General features: G+C 49.4%; 1 protein-coding gene and 1 long non-coding RNA gene across 3 annotated transcripts in view; one reads left to right on the plus strand and one right to left on the minus strand.

The window, feature by feature from the left end:
* The window catches only part of RHBG (Rh family B glycoprotein), a 17,717-nt gene extending 17,382 nt beyond the window's left edge, over nt 1-335 (minus strand). Inside the window, 1 exon segment of the mRNA XM_063694083.1 lies at nt 58-335. Coding sequence (XP_063550153.1) covers nt 58-244 — 187 coding nt within the window. The 5' untranslated portion in view covers nt 245-335.
* LOC129526780 (uncharacterized) lies at nt 324-15,306 on the plus strand. 2 transcript variants are annotated; one of them, XR_008671516.2, is made up of 4 exons: nt 324-431; nt 1,665-1,757; nt 5,322-5,422; nt 15,175-15,306. It is a non-coding gene; the product is annotated as an uncharacterized lncRNA (long non-coding RNA). The 2 variants fall into 2 exon arrangements; XR_010129347.1 differs by lacking the exon at nt 1,665-1,757 and having other exon boundaries at nt 373-431; nt 5,315-5,422; nt 15,175-15,194.
* The last annotated feature ends 2,002 nt before the right edge of the window (nt 15,307-17,308 follow it).

The raw sequence follows: 17,308 nt of genomic DNA on the forward strand, positions 1-17,308 counted from the left end.
AGGGTCTTTGCAAATCTTGGGGTCTTTGCTTCCCGCGCGCCCTCACCCCGCACTCACTTGGGTAGCGAAAGTAAAATTCATTGTCCGCGTTACTGTGGTTGCTCCGGTGCCAGAGGGCAGCGTCGGTTTTGTGGTTGTAGCGGACAAAGACAGCAAAGAGGACGGCAGTGGCGCCCTGGAGGAAGAGGCACAGCAGGGGAAGCTGCAGTCGCCGGCCCGCGGCGCGGCTAGGAGACCCGGCCATGGGTTGGGCTGCGATCTCGGCTGGCGCTCGCAGGCTTTGGCAGACAATCCCTGGCGGCAGGGCAGGTTTCACGGAGCCCCGCCCACAGAGGCCCTGCTCACGGAGGCCCCGCCCTCACCTGCCGCAGGCCCAGTGCCCCGGGGACCAGGAGCGGGGCGTCGGAGGGGTCCTGGACCCTCGGCCCAAGGTAGGGCCAAGACTTGGGGAAGGGAGTCGCACAGTCCTGGCGCTGACCCTGGCACTGTTACGGTGCCAGGTCCTTGGATGCGACCCTGGAAAGGCGCCGTGTGTTCTGCCCTGATAGGGCACAGCTGTGGGACCTGGGGGTGGGAGAACCCGCACCCTCATACATGATGTTACTTTAGAGTGTCTCCCAAAGAATAAGTGGCCCTTAAAGACCCCGGTCTGGGCTGGGTATGGTGGCTCACGCGTGTAATCCCAGCACTTTAGGAGGCCGGGGTGGGTGGATCACTTGAGGTCAGGAATTCCAGACCAGCCAGGCCAACATAGTGAAACCCTGTCTCTACTAAAAATACAAGAAAAAAAAATTAGCTGGGCGTGGTGGTGGTACGCCTGTAGTCCCAGCTACTCGGGAGGCTGAGGCAGGAGGATCGCTTGAATCCAGAAGGCAGAGGTTGCAGTGAGCAAGATCGTGCCACTGCGCTCCAGAGTGGGCAACAGAGCAAGACTCTGTCAGAAAACAAACAAACAAACAAACAAACAAACAAAACTCTGGTCTGGCCCCTCTAGGGTTAACACAAGAGAGAGTTAGGGGTTACTTAATCTTTTTCCCTACTGAAAAAGCAGAGATGGAAAACAGATAAATAGTGCTCTCCAGGCACTGATGATTAACCAGGCTGGGGCATCTGGGCCTCTGCAGTGGAGTCCCTTACACCACTCCAAGCGGTGTAAGGTAAGGGACTCTCCCCCTTCCTACCCCCAGTCTGTACCGCACCACAGGGAAGCAGGCTGGGCAGGGGCCACAATGACACCCAGGTTCCCTGCGTGCCCACTGTGGATGTGAGAGAGCCTGGGCTGCCTCTGCAGCTGGAGCGGAGGGAGGTTGAATGCAAGGAGGGCTTCTCAATTCCAAGTCCAGAGTTCCTCATTACCCAAGCAAGATTGGCATCCACTGGGGGCCCGGTAGACAGACATGGAGGAGACAGACATTTATTGAACACTTACTGTGAGGCAGGCTTTGGAGATGAACCAGATAGCCCCTTCCTCCAGGAACCACTGTGTGGTGTGGAGACAGACACTTAGGAGGAAATTTGATTACCAGTGGGATAAGTGACCAACCCAGAGAAGAACAGAGACTGCAGGGGTCCAGAAGGAGGGGCTGCAGAGGCCCCAGGGATAGGGGTAAGGGAGGGGACTGAGATGGAGAATTGCTTCCTGAGAAGGTAATGAATGTATGAAGGTGATCTGGAAGGACAATCTATGAATTGGACAAGTGAAGAAGGAAGAGGAGACATTATAAGAAGTGGGACCAACATAGACCGAGCCTGGCAGTGTAAGCATCCCGTGTGTTCAGGAACTCAGGTTGGGGGAGGCTGGGGGTGGTGCTGGGAAGGCCCTGAAGGCCCTGCTAAGGCACAGGGCCTCTACTCAGTGGGTTCTGGGCCACTGAAGGGTTCTAAATAGGTGTGGAACCCTGGCACTATTGGTTCTGACACCTGACACCTCCACAGGGTGAAGGCAAGTATTCCATGGGGCTGGTGGGAGGGGAGGCTCTCTGTCTACGCTGCAGCGGCAGCCCATCCCAGGCCCGCCTGTCTGAGGGAGTCATAGTGTGGAAGGAACCCGTGAGTGTCTGTAATGGTGTCCCAAACCCCAGTCCAAAGGAAAAGCTGCCACTCCCATGAGTATGGCCTAGGTCCCCAGGGGACAGCCTCCCCCCAGAACAGATGCAGGGTAGGGCTGCTTCTCAGGAATGGGCAGGGATGGGGTCAAGAGTAGAGCCCCTAACCTCTTCCTTTTCTTTCCTGCTGCCCCTTCCCCAGCTCACTTCTACCTCCCCTCAGGGGCTCCAGCCTCTGACACACAGTGGGCTCTGGAGGACAGTTGGATTCTAGGTATCCAGTTTCCCTAACTCAGGTGCCAGCCAGGGGTCCGACTCTGGGTGGCAGACTCTGGTAGCACTGCTCCCGGCTGGCCAGGCGGGCTTTCTGGCCCTCAGTGGCCTCTGTCCCAGAGAGACTCTCTGTCCCTACTTGCTCAGCAGGAAGCTTGCTTTCTAGCCCTTCCTGGGGCAAGAGGTATATCAGGTCAGAATCCTTTATATAATGATTCAGCATCTGGAGGCTCCACCCAGGCCCAGCCTTCTGCCCCAAGACACTGCCTAAGTCCTGTTTGGGAGTGGGGGGTTGCTCAGGGCTGTCCAATCAGGGACTGGACAGGCCCGGGGATGGGAAGAGCCTTCAAAAGCTGCAAACCAGGGAAAACAAGGAGGAGTAGGCTGGGCCTTCCCAGCATCTTCTGGGAACTGCCTCCCTGATTCCAGCCTCCTCTATCTCTTTGTCACCTGTTGTGGCCCTTAGCCTCTTTTAATTCCTCTGGGTCTCTGATTCTCTCTCCTCTGTTGCTCATTCATTCACTCAACAAATACTCATTTAGCACCAACCCTGGGACAGGTCTGGGGCTACAACCACAGGTTCTAGTCAAGTTATAAAACAGGGCTCGGTCCTGGGGCCCCCTGCCTGGCAGGTGTTAACCTCTTCATTGCTGGATTATGGGGAGATCTAAAGGAATCCCCCTGGCCCAGGAGAGCTGGGCCAGTCTCTGGAGGGTAAACTTAGAGACCTTTGGGCAACAGCTACTTGCCAATTTGAATGGGATAATCTTGATATTTCAACAGCTAGTGAGCACCAGCTGAGCTGGTATCAGCCCTGGTCCAGCAGAGAGCAAGACCCAGACAGCCCTCCCCTTCTGAGGGTCCCCTCCCTGGCTCCCACCTGTCTGAGGACTCCCCTGCCAGGCTGCCACCTGAGAGGATCTTAGAGGACCCCCTGGACCACCACCTACCAAACACTATGGAGAGGCTTAGTCCATGGTTTCCTTTTGGATTGTGAAGTGATGTCAAGGCCCTTGGTCCTTCCCCTGCCTCCTCTGGCCCTGGTAGCTCTGAAGGAATGGTGAGGGCTTCATCTCTCACTCCTCCTTCCACTCCAGGCCTCCTCTGAGAAGCCCCTGACCCCACCATCAGCTCTCATTCTGCCTGGCCTGAGGTCTGTCCCATCTTTGACCTTCCATCTCCAGATTCCAGCTGTGACCAGCTGAGCAACAGAAGGGTGGCCAAGGGGAACCAGTGTCTGCTGCCTGCCCTGGCCAAGATTGGCCAGTTTGTCCCTGGGGACCAAGTATTTGAGGTTACTGAGTAACTTGGGGCTGCTCAGGGCTGATTTCTACCAGGGTCAACTCCTCCCAACCTCCTGCTCTCTTGGCTCAGGAATCCCCAAAGCCACTTGGCTCCTTTAGTTCCATGGAGCCACCCCCAGTGTTTATGTTGGAAAGAGAGAAAAACAGCAAAGCACCAGAGTCAATAAGGCTCTTGTTCATCCATCCATTCATTCATTCATCCATCCACCCATCCATCCAACATCTTTACTGTATGACCTTGGGCAAGTAATTGAGCCCTCTTTGAGTCTCATTTTTCTTATCTGTAGGAGTAATAACATAGTTCTTTTGTGGAAGTATAAGGATTCCAAATAATTGAGGTAGATCACTGGCATTTTTGTAAGCATTCAGCAGATGTGCTGATTATTCTTGTTCTGATTGGCTGAGCAGGAAGGGAAAATGGGTGGCTGGCTCCAATACACTACGGGGTGATAGTGTCTCTGAGAATAGGAACAGATGGAGGGGGCAGGCAGAGTCTTGATGCATTCTCCTGTCATTGACTGGAGGGAGGTGGCAGCAGGGGCTGGGGGCCTAGGATAGGCACATTCAGGAAGGACCATCAGACCAGCAGCCCCAGTGACATAATACCTTTTTTTTTTTTTTTGAGACTGGGTGTCACTCTGTCACCCAGGCTGAAGTGCAGTGGTGCGATCACAACTTGGCTTACTGCGGCCTCAATGTCCTGGGCTCAAGTGATCCTCTCACTTTCAGCCTCCCAAGCGAGTAGCTGGGACTACAGGCACAAGCCACCTGCTGGGCTAATTTTTGTATTTTTTTGTAGAGATGGGGTTTTTCCATGTTGCCCAGGCTGGACTTGAACTCATAAGCTCAAATGATCCTCCTATTTTAGCCTCCCCAAGTGCTGCAATTATGTGTCCAGTCCATAACAACTCCTGAACAGAGGAGATTTGGAGGAAGACAAAGCCTTCCTTCATTTAACAAACATGTGTTGAGTGAGCACCTACTGTGTGCCAGACAGCACACACAGGGTAGGAAGAGACAGGATGGAGATGATGAGTCCTCAAGGTCTGGCAAGAGCTGTTGGCTCTGAGCAGCTTGTGGCTGGAATACGAGCCGTGAGAGGGGCATGCCGGGAGGAGGGGCAGTTGGGCCAGTGCACCCAGGGCACAGTGAGGAGCAGGGACTTCACAGTGAGGACTATCAGGAGCAACTAAGGGGTCAACAGCAGATAAGTCATATGATCTGATTTGTTATGTTAAAGTCCTGGCTGCCTGGGGATCATGGGCTGTAGGAGCCAGTGGAAGCAGGTGACCAGTCAAGAGGTCACTGCAATAACCCAGGCAAGAGCAGATGGTCATGGTAACAGTGGCGAAGAGGAGAAGTAGTCAGGTTCCGGATGTATTTGGAAGGTAGATGGTACATCCTGTTGGATTTACTGAAGGTTTAGGTATGAGGGTGAGAGAGAAAGGAGTGCTGTGGACCAGACTGTGTCTCTCCAAAGTTCATGTTGAAGCTCTAACCCCAATATGATGGTAATTGGAGATGGGGCCTTTGGGAGGTGATTAGGTTTAGATGAGGTCCCAAGGGTGGCTCTCGTGATGGGATTAGTGCCCTTATAAGAAGAGACACCAGAGAGCTTGTGCACACTCGCTCTCCCTCCCTCCCTCTCCACTCCACCTCATTCTCTATCTCTGTCTCTCTCTGCCATGTGAGGACACAGCAAGAAGGTGGCTGTGTACAAGCTAGGAAGAGGGCCCTCAGCAGAACCATCCTGGCTGACCATGCAGGCATTCCGATCTTGGACTTCCAGCCTCCAGAACTGTGAGAAAATAAATTTATGTTGTTTAAGCCCCCCAGCCTATGGTAGAGTCATGCACTGCATAATGATATTCTGTCCAACAAGAAACTATTATATACAACAGTGGTCCCATAAGATTGTAATGAAACTGAAAAATTCCTACACCTGGCATTTACCCTACTATACTTCTTATCATTCTCTTAGAGTATGTTTCTTCTACTTATTTAAAAAAAAGGTTAACTGTAAAATAGGCTCAGACAGGTCCTTCAGGAGGTATCCAGAAGGAGGCATTGTTATCATAGGAGATGAGAGCTCCATGTGTGTTACTGTCCCTGAAGACCTTCCAGTGTGACAAGATGTGGAGGGGGCAGCCTGGCCAACATGGCGAAACCTCATCTCTACTAAAAATACAAAAATTTGGCCAGGCACGGTGGCTCACACCTGTAATCCCAGCACTTTGGGAGGCTGAGGCAGGCGGATCATGAGGTCAGGAAATCGAGACCATCCTGGCTAACACGGTGAAACCCTGTCTCTACTAAAAAATTCAAAAAATTAGCCAGGCATGGTGGCGGGCACCTGTAGTCCCAGCTACTTGGGAGGCTGAGGCAGGAGAATGGTGTGAACCCAGGAGGCAGAGCTTGCAGTGAGCCGAGATCACGCCACTGCACTCCAGCCTGGGCGACACAGTGAGACTCCGTCTCGAAAAACAAAAACAAACAAACAAACAAACAAATTAGCCAGGTGTGGTAGCAGATGCCCGTAATCCCAGCTACTCAGGAGGCTGAGACAGGAGAATCACTTGAACCCAAGAGGCAGAGGTTGCAGTGAGCCAAGATCATGCCGTTGCACTCCAGCCGGGGCAACAAGAGCGAAACTCCATCTTAAAAAAAAAAAATGTGGAGGTGGAAGACAGTGATATTGACAATCCTGACTCTGTGCAGACCTAGGTTAATGTGTGTGTTTGTGTCTTTTTTAACAAAAAGGTTTTTTAAATTAAAAAAAATAAGTAGGAAAAAGCATAGAATGAGGATATAAAGAAAAAATATTTTGTGCAGCTATACAATGTGTTTGTGTTTTAAGCTAAGTGTTATTACAAAAGAATCAAAAAAGGCAGGGCGCAGTGGCTCATGCCTGTAATCCCAGCACTTTGGGAGGCCGAGGCGGGCAGATCACGAGGTCAAGAGATCGAAACCATCCTGGCCAACATGGTGAAACCCCGTCTCTACTAAAAATACAAAAATTAGCTGGGTGTGGTGGCGCACGTCTGTAGTCCCAGCTACTCGATAGTCTGAGGCAGGAGAATCGCTTGAACCCGGGAGGCAGAGGTTGCAGTGAGCCAAGATCGTGCCACTGCACTCCAGCCTGGCAAAAGAGCCAGACTCCACCTCAAAAAAAAAAAAAAAAAAAAAGAGTCAAAAATTTTTTTAAAATATGCCAGATGCAGTGGCTCATGCCTGTAATCCCAGAGCTTTGGGAAGCTGAGGCAGGAGGATCTCTCAAGCCCAGGAATTCAAGACCAGCCTGGACAAAACAGGGAAACTCAGTCACTACAAAAAATGTAAAATAGCCAGACATGGTGGTACACCCCAGTGGCCCCAGCTACTCAGGAGGCCGAGGTGGGAGGATCACCCAAGCTTGGGAGGTCGAGGCTGCAGTGAGCCATGATTGCACTACTGCACTCCAGCCTGGGTGGCAGAGCAAGACCCTGTCTCAAAAAATATATATAAAAAGTTTTTAAAAGTTAAAAAAATTGCTGGGTGCGGTGGCTCACATCTGTAATCCCAGCACTTTGGGAAGCCAAGGCGGGCAGATCACAAGGTCAGGAGATCGAGACCATCCTGGCTAACACATTGAAACCCCATCTCTACTAAAAATACAAAAAAATAGACCGGGTGTGGTGGTGGCGCCTGTAGTCCCAGCTACTTGGGAGGCTGAGGCAGGAGAATGGCTTGAACCCAGGAGGCAGAGCTTGCAGTGAGCCAAGATTGCACCACTGCACTCCAGCCTGGGTGAAAGAGCGAGGCTCCGTCTCAAAAAAAAACAAAAACAAAAACAAAATTTAGGCCAGGCGCAGTGGCTCATGCCTGTAATCCCAGCAATTTGGGAGGCTGAGACAGGAGGATTGCTTGAGCCCAGGAGTTAGAGACCAGCCTAGGCAACAGTGTGAAACCCAGTCTCTAAAAAAAATTTTTTTAAAAATTAGCCGGGAAAAAAAAAAAATTAGCGAAGCATGGTGGTGCACGCCTGTAGTCTCAGCTACTCAGGTGAAATGATCACTTGAGCCCAGGAGGTCAAGGATTCAGCAAGCCATGATCACATCATTCTACATTCCAGCCTGGGTGACAGAGTGAGACCCTATCTCAAAAAAAAAAAAGTTAAAAATATTTAAGTCTATAAAGTAAAAAGTTACCATAAGCTAAGTTTAATTTATTATTAAATAAATCAAAAAAAATTTTTTTTGTTTCCAGTAGGGTTAGACAAAAAAAAGTTTTTAAATAAATTTAGTGTAGCCTAAATGTAGTGTTTATAAAGTCTACAGTAGTGTTAACACTCTAGGCCTTCATATTATACACCACTTACTCACTGACTCATACAAAACAACTTCCAGCACTGCAAGCTCCATTCATGGTAAGTGCCCTATGCAGGTATACATTATTTTTTTTCTTTTTTCTTTTTTAGACCCTGTCTCACTCAGGCTGGAGTGTAGTGGTGCGATCTCAGCTCACTGCAGCCTTGACCTCCTGGGCTCTGGTGATCCTGCCACCTCAGCCCCCAAGTAGCTGGGACTACAGGGGTGTTCAGGGGTTCACCACCATGCCCAGTTAATTTTTGTTAAGACACGGTTTCGCCATGTTGCCCAGGATGGTCTCAAACTCCTGGGTTCAAACAGTCTGCCCACCTCGGCCTCCCAAAGTGCTGGGATTACAGGCATAAGCCACAGCACCCTGCAGGTGTGCCATTTTTTATCTTTTATATTATATTGTTGTTATTGTATCTTTTCTATGTTTAGATACACAAATACCATTGTGTTACAATTGCCTACAGTATTAGGTACAGTAACATGCTGTACAGGTTTGTAGCCCAGGAGCAACAGCCTGGGTGTGTAGTAGGCCATGCCATCTAGGTTTGTGTAAGTACACTCTATGATGTTCACACAACAACGAAATTGCCTAATGACACATTTCTCAGAATGTATCCTCATCATTAAACAAAGCATGACCGTACTTCGTTATGGCAGCCCAAGCTGACTATCAGAGGAGTCAGCGATGGTACCCAGGTGTTTGGCCTGAGCCACTGGTAGAATGGTGGTACCGTGTGCCAAGCTGGGGAGCACTGAGAGAAGAGCAGGTCTGGGGGCCATCGGGTTTTCCATTTGAGATATCAGGAGGCATCAGATACATGAGTCCAGAGTTCAGGAGAGAGGTCCAGGGTAGGGATAGAAATGTGGGTGTCGTCAAGGCCGGGCGCAGTGGCTCGTGCCTGTAATCCCAGCACTTCGGGAGGCCAAAGTGGGTGGATCACCTGAGGTCAGGAGTTTGAGACCAGCCTGGCCAACATGGCGAAACCCCATTTCTACTAAAAATACAAAAATTAGCTGGGCATGGTGGCACGTGCCTGTAATCCCAGCTACTAGCAGGGCTGAGGCAGGAGCATCGCTCAAACCTGGGAGGCAGAGGTTGCAGTGAGCCAAGATCACACCACTGCACTCTAGCCTGAGCAACAGAGCAAGGCTGTATCTGAAAAAAAGAAAAGAAAAGAATGTAGAAATGTGTGCATCATCAGTGTGGAGCTGGCATTTAGTCATGCTTCTGGGTGAGGGCGGCTTGAAAGCAAGTAGAGAGAGAGGGACAGGAAAAGAGGGGGATCCCAACACTTAGAGATCAGGAAGAGAGGAGGGCCCAGCAAAGGAGACGGAGAAGGAGCAGCCCGTGAGGTAGGAAGTAAACCAGGAGAGGGCGTTGGAAGCCCATGTGAGACAAGGATTTCAAGAAGGGGATGATCAGTCACTTAGAGTGAGGGCTGAGAACGGCCCACTGGATTCGATGAGGTGCTGGGTGTGGACACCGGACAACTCGGCAAGAGCTGTGGGCTGGTGGTAATAAAAGCCTCATGGAAGTGGGCTCAAGACAGAATGGGAGGAGAGAAGGGGAAACAGTGAGCTCAGTCATCTCTTCTGAGGAGTTCTGCTCTACAGGGAATGGAGAAATGGCACAGTAGATGGAAGGGAATGAGGAGTCAAATAATTTTTTTCTTTTTTCAGTGATGGGAGATATTTTAGCAATTAGCTAATGGACTAAGAGAACTACAACTAGTCCTGAATGAAATCAGATGTAAAAAAAAAAAAAAATAGAATGAAAAGTATAGTGTAGTGGACCGGTTGCTGTGTTTTTTGCCATCACGTGGAACATAGATAGCCAAGAAGTGCTTTTGGCCCAGGTGCAATGGCTGACAGCACTTTGAGAGGCCAGGATGGGAGGATCACTTGGGCCGCCCAGGAGTTCAAAACCAGCCTGGGCATGAGACTTTGTCTCTACTAAAAATCATAATAATTTTTAAAAGTTAGCTGGGTGTGGTGGTGTGCACCTGAGGTCCCATCTACTTGAGAGGCTGAAGTGGGAGGATCAATTGAGCTGGGAGGTCTAGGCTGCAGTGAGCTGTGGTTGCACCATGATGGCACTCCACCCTAGATGACGCATCAAGACGCTGTCTCAAAAAAAAAAAAAAAAAGGTGCTTTTGAACTGGTAAAATGCTGGTAGAATTTATCAAAACTATTGTTCACAAACCTACTTACCAAACAGATGAGAATAATAAAGATGGCTCTGCAGAAGTGCTCTAGGAAAACATTTTCTGAGCAGTTCACATATGGCAACATGAGTTATGAGCTTAAAATCTTTAAATCCTAGTGATGAATTTGGGAGTAAAGTAGCAATGGCTTAAATCTCCCACAGCTTCTCCTAATCTTAAAGGATCCTTATAACATACCATATAGGAAGATGCAGTGCAACTGAAAATACTCAGAAAATATTTCTGTTTCTTGAAGCATGCATACAAGCAGCTAAAGAGGAAAGTAACTTCCAAACAGAAAGAAATTGCAAAGATAAGTGAGCCTCTTGCTGCTCTTGGGAGAAGAGACAGCCTGAGCGGAGAGTGAGCAATCTGGGAGAGGGGGAAGCCTGGGAAACAGCCAGCTCACTAGTCAGAGACAAAGAGATGGGCCATGCCTCTACTGTGCCAATTCCAGGAAAATGCACTTCTAAAGACCGGGGTGAGCCTGTTGTCATGGAGACCACTAGATTGAAGGGCTGAGGGTCCAGCCTGGCCCTGGACAGCTGAGGCTTTTCACTCTTCCTGAAACACAGGGCACTTGGCCTCTGATGTATTTCCCTTGGCTTGGCATCCCCTTTTTCCACCTGCCTCCAACTCATTCTCCAAGTCTCCTGCCCACCTTGGGGAACCTTCCCCCGACACCCACTCCTATGCCCTCTCTCTGGGTATAGACTCCTTAAGTAGGAGCTCATGGTACAGTGGAAAGAGCACAGTTTTGGAGTCAAACAGATCTGGATTTCAATCTCGCTTCTGCTCAAGCAAACTGGATGACCTTGAACTAATTACTTAACCTCTCTAGGCCTCAATCTCTCTGTTTATTAAAATGGGGATGCCACTACAAGGTTGACCAGGTGGTTGTGACTCTAAGATGCTGTGTATCAAGTACCCAGGACAGAATAAACAGTGAAGAGCTATTGCCACTTTATTATTATGTAGTATTGTAATGAATTGTTTATGTATCTTTTTGGGTAGACTATGAACCCCTCAAGGGCAAGGGCCCTGTCTCATTGACCTCTATCTGGTGCCCAGCACAATGCCAGATGGAATAGGTGCTCAGGGAGTATCTGTAGATTACATGCATAAATGAAGCAACAGGTGGGGGGGTGTGGAACCACACAATCAGGTCCCCAGTTCTTCCATGATCATTTTATTTATTTATTTATTTAGAGACTGTGTCTTGCTCTGTCGTCCGGGCTGGAGTGCAATGGCATGAACTCGGCTCACTGCAACCTCCACCTCCCAGATTCAAGCCATTCTCCGGCCTCAGCCTTCCAAGTAGCTGGGATTACAGGTGCCCGCCACCATACCCAGCTAAATTTTTTTTGTATTTTTAGTAGAGACGTTGTTTCACCATGTTGGCCAGGTTGGTCTTGAACCCCTGACCTCGAATAATCCATCTGCCTCAGCCTCCCAAAGTGCTGTGATTACAGGCGTGAACCAACACGCCCGGCCCTCCATGATCATTTTAGAACGTCCCTTCTCCCTCTGATTCCTCCAGATGCTGGAGAGCCAGCCTGTGGTCAAGGTGTCGCTGGAAGCCTTCACTCCTCTTTGCAATTCAGACACACGCCACACACAACCCCACACCCCCCAACACCTCGCTCTCCTCCAGCCACCAAACCCTTCTGACAGAAGAAGGCAGGCCCATCTCCAGCGGGGAACTGAGAAGACCCCTCCCCAACGCAGCCTGTTCCTCCCTCCAGGTTGAAAGAGTCATTTTCCAGGCTCTGTACTTGTTCAGGCTGTTACCCACATGCTGCTTCTGTTAAAACAGAACTCCGCCTGCAAGGCGCACCTCAAATATGATTCCTTAGGAAACTACCCCTGCCTTTGGACTCCTTGCTGCATTTTCTCCCCGAATTAGAGCACAGGGCACCCCACTGGGATTTATACTTCCACCCCTTTCTCTGGACGGGGGGGTGCCTTGAGGTGACAGTCCCTCACCCCTTCCCCTCATACTGGGCATAGCATGGTCTCTGCTCCCAACTCCTGAATGAAATATTTTCTCGAACGATGTCGCATCCTTGACTCCACCCAAGGGAAATGTCCCCCAACGTTGCTGGGGTCCTACGCAGATCCCCTCCCACCGCCAGGGTGCCCCTCTGCCCTTCCCTGCTGGGCTCCTCCCCCTCCGGCACTCTCTGCCGGGCTCACCTGTCCTGAGCCAGCCCGCCACCTAGCGGCGGAGGGAAGTCCACGCCCTGCTCTCCGTCCCCCGAACACCTCACCCTAGGCTTTCAGCCAAATAGTTCATTCAGGTATTGAGAGCAGGGACCAGCGGCCGCATCAGCCCACAGCTTGTGAGCTGGGGGAGGGAGCAGGGTGGGGAAGGGTACGTCCTCCCTCTCCAACTCCCCTGGTGGCCGACGGGAAGGGGTGCCCCCCACTGTCTTGGCTGGGCTGTGCTCCCTGGCTGGCTGTTTTCTCTTCACTTGCCTTTCTTCTCAGCCGAATTAATTTGTAAACAATATTATCATTCCCACTTATCCATTCAATAAGTATTTATCTATTTCAATATTTAATTTTGGGCAAGCAAGGTGGCTCATGCCTGTAACCCCACACTGTGGGAGGCCAAGTTGGGAGGATCTCTTGAGGCCAAGAGTTTAAGACCAGCCTGGGCAACATAGGGAGATCCCGTCTCTACAAAAAAATGAAAAAAATTAGCCGAGCATAGTGGGGCGTGCCTTTAGTCCCAGCTACTCGGGAGGCTGAGGCTGGAGAATCACTTGAGCCCAGGAGACTGAGGCTAAAGTGAGCTATGAATGCACCACTGCACTCCAGCCTGGGTGACAGAGTGAGACACTGTCTCAAATATGTATGTATTTAATTTTATTAGTCAAATAGGTAGCAAATACTTAGAGTGACAGCTATGTGACAGGCACTGTTCTGTGCATACAGCAATGGAAAAAAAACTGTCAAGAACGGGGGGGAAAACACTGATTTTTTTTTCACTATTGTGAAACTTTAAAAAAAGTGTATTGTTTTAAAATGTGTTACTACTTGAAACTGGTGATTTGACTTTACACCAAACTCCTACCAAGTGGTTCGCAAATGTTAGAAGATGAAAAATACGGCAGGGCGTGGTGGCTCATGCCTGTAATCCCAGCACTTTGGGCGGCTGAGGCGGGCGGATCATGAGGTCAGGAGTTCAAGACCGGCCTGGCCAACATGGTGAAACCCCATCTTTACTAAAAAATACAAAATTTAGCTGGGCATGGTGGCACACACCTGTAATCCCAGCTACTTGCGAGGCTGAGGCAGGAGAATCACTTGAATCCAGGAGGCAGAGGTTGCAGTGAGCCAAGATCACACCACTGCACTCCAGCCTGGGCGACAGAGCAAGACTCTGTCAAAAAGAAAGAAAGAAAGAAAGGAAAGAGAGAAAGAAAGAAGGAAGGAAGGAAGGAAGGAAGGAGGGAAGGAAGGAGGGAAGGAAAGAAAGAAAAGAAAAATCCCATCGCCTGAGTTCCATATGCTTTAAAAAAAAAAAGGGGGGGGGGCGGGCGCGGTGGCTCACGCCTGTAATCCCAGCACTTTGGGAGGCCGTGGTGGGCAGATCACGAGGTCAGGAGATTGAGACCATCCTGGCTAACATGGCGAAACCCCGCCTCTACTAAAAATACAAAAAAATTAGCCGGGCATGGTGGCGGGCGCCTGTGGTCCCAGCTGTTTGGGTGGCTGAGGCAGGAGAATGGCGTGAACCCAGGAGGCAGAGCTTGCAGTGAGCCGAGATCACGCCACTGCACTCCAGCCTGGGTGACAGAGCGAGACTCCGTCTCAGAAAAAAAAAAAAAAAAAAAGGCTGGGCGCAGTGGCTCACGCCTATAATCCCAGCATTTTGTGGGGCTGAGGAGGACGGATCACCTGAGGTCAGGAGTTTGAGACCAGCCTGGCCAACATGGTGAAACCCCGTCTCTACTAAAAATACAAAAACTATCTGGGCACGGTGGCGGGTGCCTGTAATCCCAGCTACTTGGGAGGCTGAGGTAGGAGAATTGCTTGAAACTGGGAGGTGGAGGTTGCAGCGAGCCGAGATTGTGCCATTGCACTTCAGCCCAGGCAACAAGAGCAAAACTTTATCTCAAAAAGAAGAAAAGGAAAAGAAGAAAGAAAAATCCCAGATCATGTTTCCAGGAAGGGAAGAGACAGGCTAGGTGTTGGAGCAGGACCCAACAGGATGTTTTCCGGAAGATGCTCCCTGGAGCATGCCTGGAGAACCCCTGCCAGCTTCCTGAATCTCCCCTTCCAAATTCCATTTCTCCCAAACACTGAATACACCTGGATCTCAGGACTGAGTTAGCAGTGTCGCATCTGAGATGGGCAATAAACAGGCAGGTTTTCATGAAAACTGCAGGAGAGTGTTAAAGGAACTGGGCTGCTTGATCTGGAGAAGGGGGGCCTTGGATGGGAGGGGGAGCACATTTGGTCCCCATCAAAAGCCAGAGTCTTCTGGCTTTTGTTAATTGCTTTGGAAGCCTTTAAAAAAAGAAAATTATAGATTCACATCAGCCAGCTATCAACTCAAGGTGTGCTGTAAATCCAGAGAGCCTATATGGCAAGAGTCTCTAAGGAGACTCTCATCTCAGTTGCAAGGCAGACTGCACTGAAAATCAGATATGGGATCTCATTGATACGTGGCAGAACTGCAAAGGAGACTGAATGCACAGTGCCAATAGGTCTCCTATATCAAATACCCTAATAGGAAAAGTAAGACCAAAAGACCTGGGAGGAAACATTTGGGTACATGAGAACCTGATAATCTGGAACCTCCAGATTCTTCTTAACATTCCAGGCCAGCAGAAGCAACCCTCTCCCCTTGCTAAAGGAAAGCAGCCTCCTCTTGCATACAGACCCTGCAAAGACTTTGCACAAGAAAGATATCTCAAGTATACTACTTGTCTTTACCAAGTACCACCTCTCTCAGTCTTATTTTTTTTTAATCTCCAGGGAGATAACTAGAATTACGCCTCAACACAACACAATACAAGCAGAGGTATGAAGTTCCAGGAGGAAATTGTTACATATCAAAAAAAATTCTGTGACCTGGCTAATATGAACCAGTTGGAGCTGGGAGAACACATGGAGTGAGTCTGGAATAAGGGGGAGGCTGTGGAAAATGATCAATAGGGCAAAATGTATTGACATGAAGCATTCATATATATTTTGGGGTTCAATGTTCTGGCAAGGACACCTGGAGCCAGTACTAATCAAGGAGATGGCTCCTTGAAACTTGGACTCAATGACACACTACAGTAGGTGCGATAAAAATGCCAGAACTAGGCCAGGTGCAGTGGCTCACACCTGTAATCCCAACACTTTGGGAGGCCAAGGTGGCCGGATCACTTGAGGCCAGGAGTTTGAGACCAGCCTGGCCAACATGGTGAAACCCCATCTCTACTAAAATACAAAAAATTGGATGGGCATGGTGGCTCACGCCTATAATCCCAGCACTTTGGGAGGCTGAAGCGGGCCTCCCAAATCTACATCAGATTTGGCGGGCTTTCCAGATCTACATCATTTGACAGATCCAAAGTCCATCAATTGGAGTGGAGACTAAGTTCCTCTGAGAAAAGACCCTGCAAACATCATCACAAGTATTTATGATAAATTTTCCTTGATCCTTCCCCAAAGGAACCTGCATCTATTGGCTAAGATAACTGTGCACTAGCAAAGTGGGGAATGTCCAGACCTCTTGGGATTTATTATACATGAAGTTTGAGCCAATGCTGATACCAAGGGACCTGAAATGTCATTCATGGTTGTCTGGTTAGAATGGGAGCTATGGATTCCAGGTGGTGAGTGGAATTCTGGGCCAATCTGCCTTACAGTGTATCCAGTGGGTTCATGGATCCACCCTGTGGTTTCCTCACCAGTTGCTGAGGATATAATGCAGAAAAATATACTTAGTAGCTAAGTATATACTAAGTAGCTTAGTATATACTAAGAGCTATTATATAGGAAGGGCCAAGCCAGGCATCGTGGCACGCTCTTGTAATCCCAGCTATTCTGGAGGCTGAGGTGAGGAGCTCTTGAGCCCAGGAGTTCAAGGCCACAGTGAGCTATGATAGTGCCCCTGCACTCCAGCCTGGGCAACAGAGCAAGACCCTATCTCAAAAATAATAATAATAATTTTAAAAATTAAAAAAGGAAAGGCCAAGATGTTCTAGAAACTGCCCCCCCCCCCACTCCACCAACCCCACCCATCCCTGGACAAGATAGTAAATCAAAAGCAGTACCTGTCTTTGGAAAAATTGTAGAGATTAGCACCACCATCAAACACTGGGATGGTGGTTTTGTTGGGACTAAGTGAGGGATACATACAGGTTCATATAGTATTCAGTTCACTTGTATGACCCCTGCAGAAGCCAAATGGTTGGAGTCAATGATAAAGGATCATCATAACTTTAACCACATGGTAGCCCCAATCTTAGCTGCTACACTGAATGTGGTCTCTTTACTGGACAGCTTCTGGCAACTAGTATGTGACTGTTGGCCTGGCAAATGTGTTCTCCATACTCATTGGTAACAATGAGCAAGAGCGGCCGGGCGCAGTGGCTCACGCCTGTAATCTCAGCACTTTAGGAGGCCGAGGCGGGTGGATCACTTGCGGTCAGGAGTTCGAAACCAGCCTGGCCAACATGGTGTGAAACCCCATCTCTACTAAAATGTACAAAAAAATTAGCTGGGCGTGGTGGCAGGCGACTTAATCCCAGCTACTTGGGAGGCAGAGACAGGAGAATCGTGTGAACCCGGGAGGCGGAGGTTGCAGTGAGCCAAGATCACGCCACTGCACTCCAGCCTGGGGATAAGAGCAAGACTTCTCAAAAAAAAAAAAAAAAAACAGAATGAGTAAGAGCAATTTGCCTTTATATGGGAAGGACAAGAGCACACAATCACTGTGCCACAGATCATGTTAACTCTCCTATTCTCTAACCCAATATAGTCTGCAGGGAATTCAGCTATCTTATTCTGCTCAACATCATGCCAGTCCACTATATTAATGACATCTTACTAATTGGACTTGATGATCAGGAAGTGGCAAGTACTTTAGTAAGATTAGAAGAATTAGGTGTCTGACACA

The sequence above is a fragment of the Gorilla gorilla genome, chromosome 1 (assembly GCF_029281585.2).
Source record: "Gorilla gorilla gorilla isolate KB3781 chromosome 1, NHGRI_mGorGor1-v2.1_pri, whole genome shotgun sequence".
Lineage (NCBI taxonomy): Eukaryota > Metazoa > Chordata > Mammalia > Primates > Hominidae > Gorilla > Gorilla gorilla.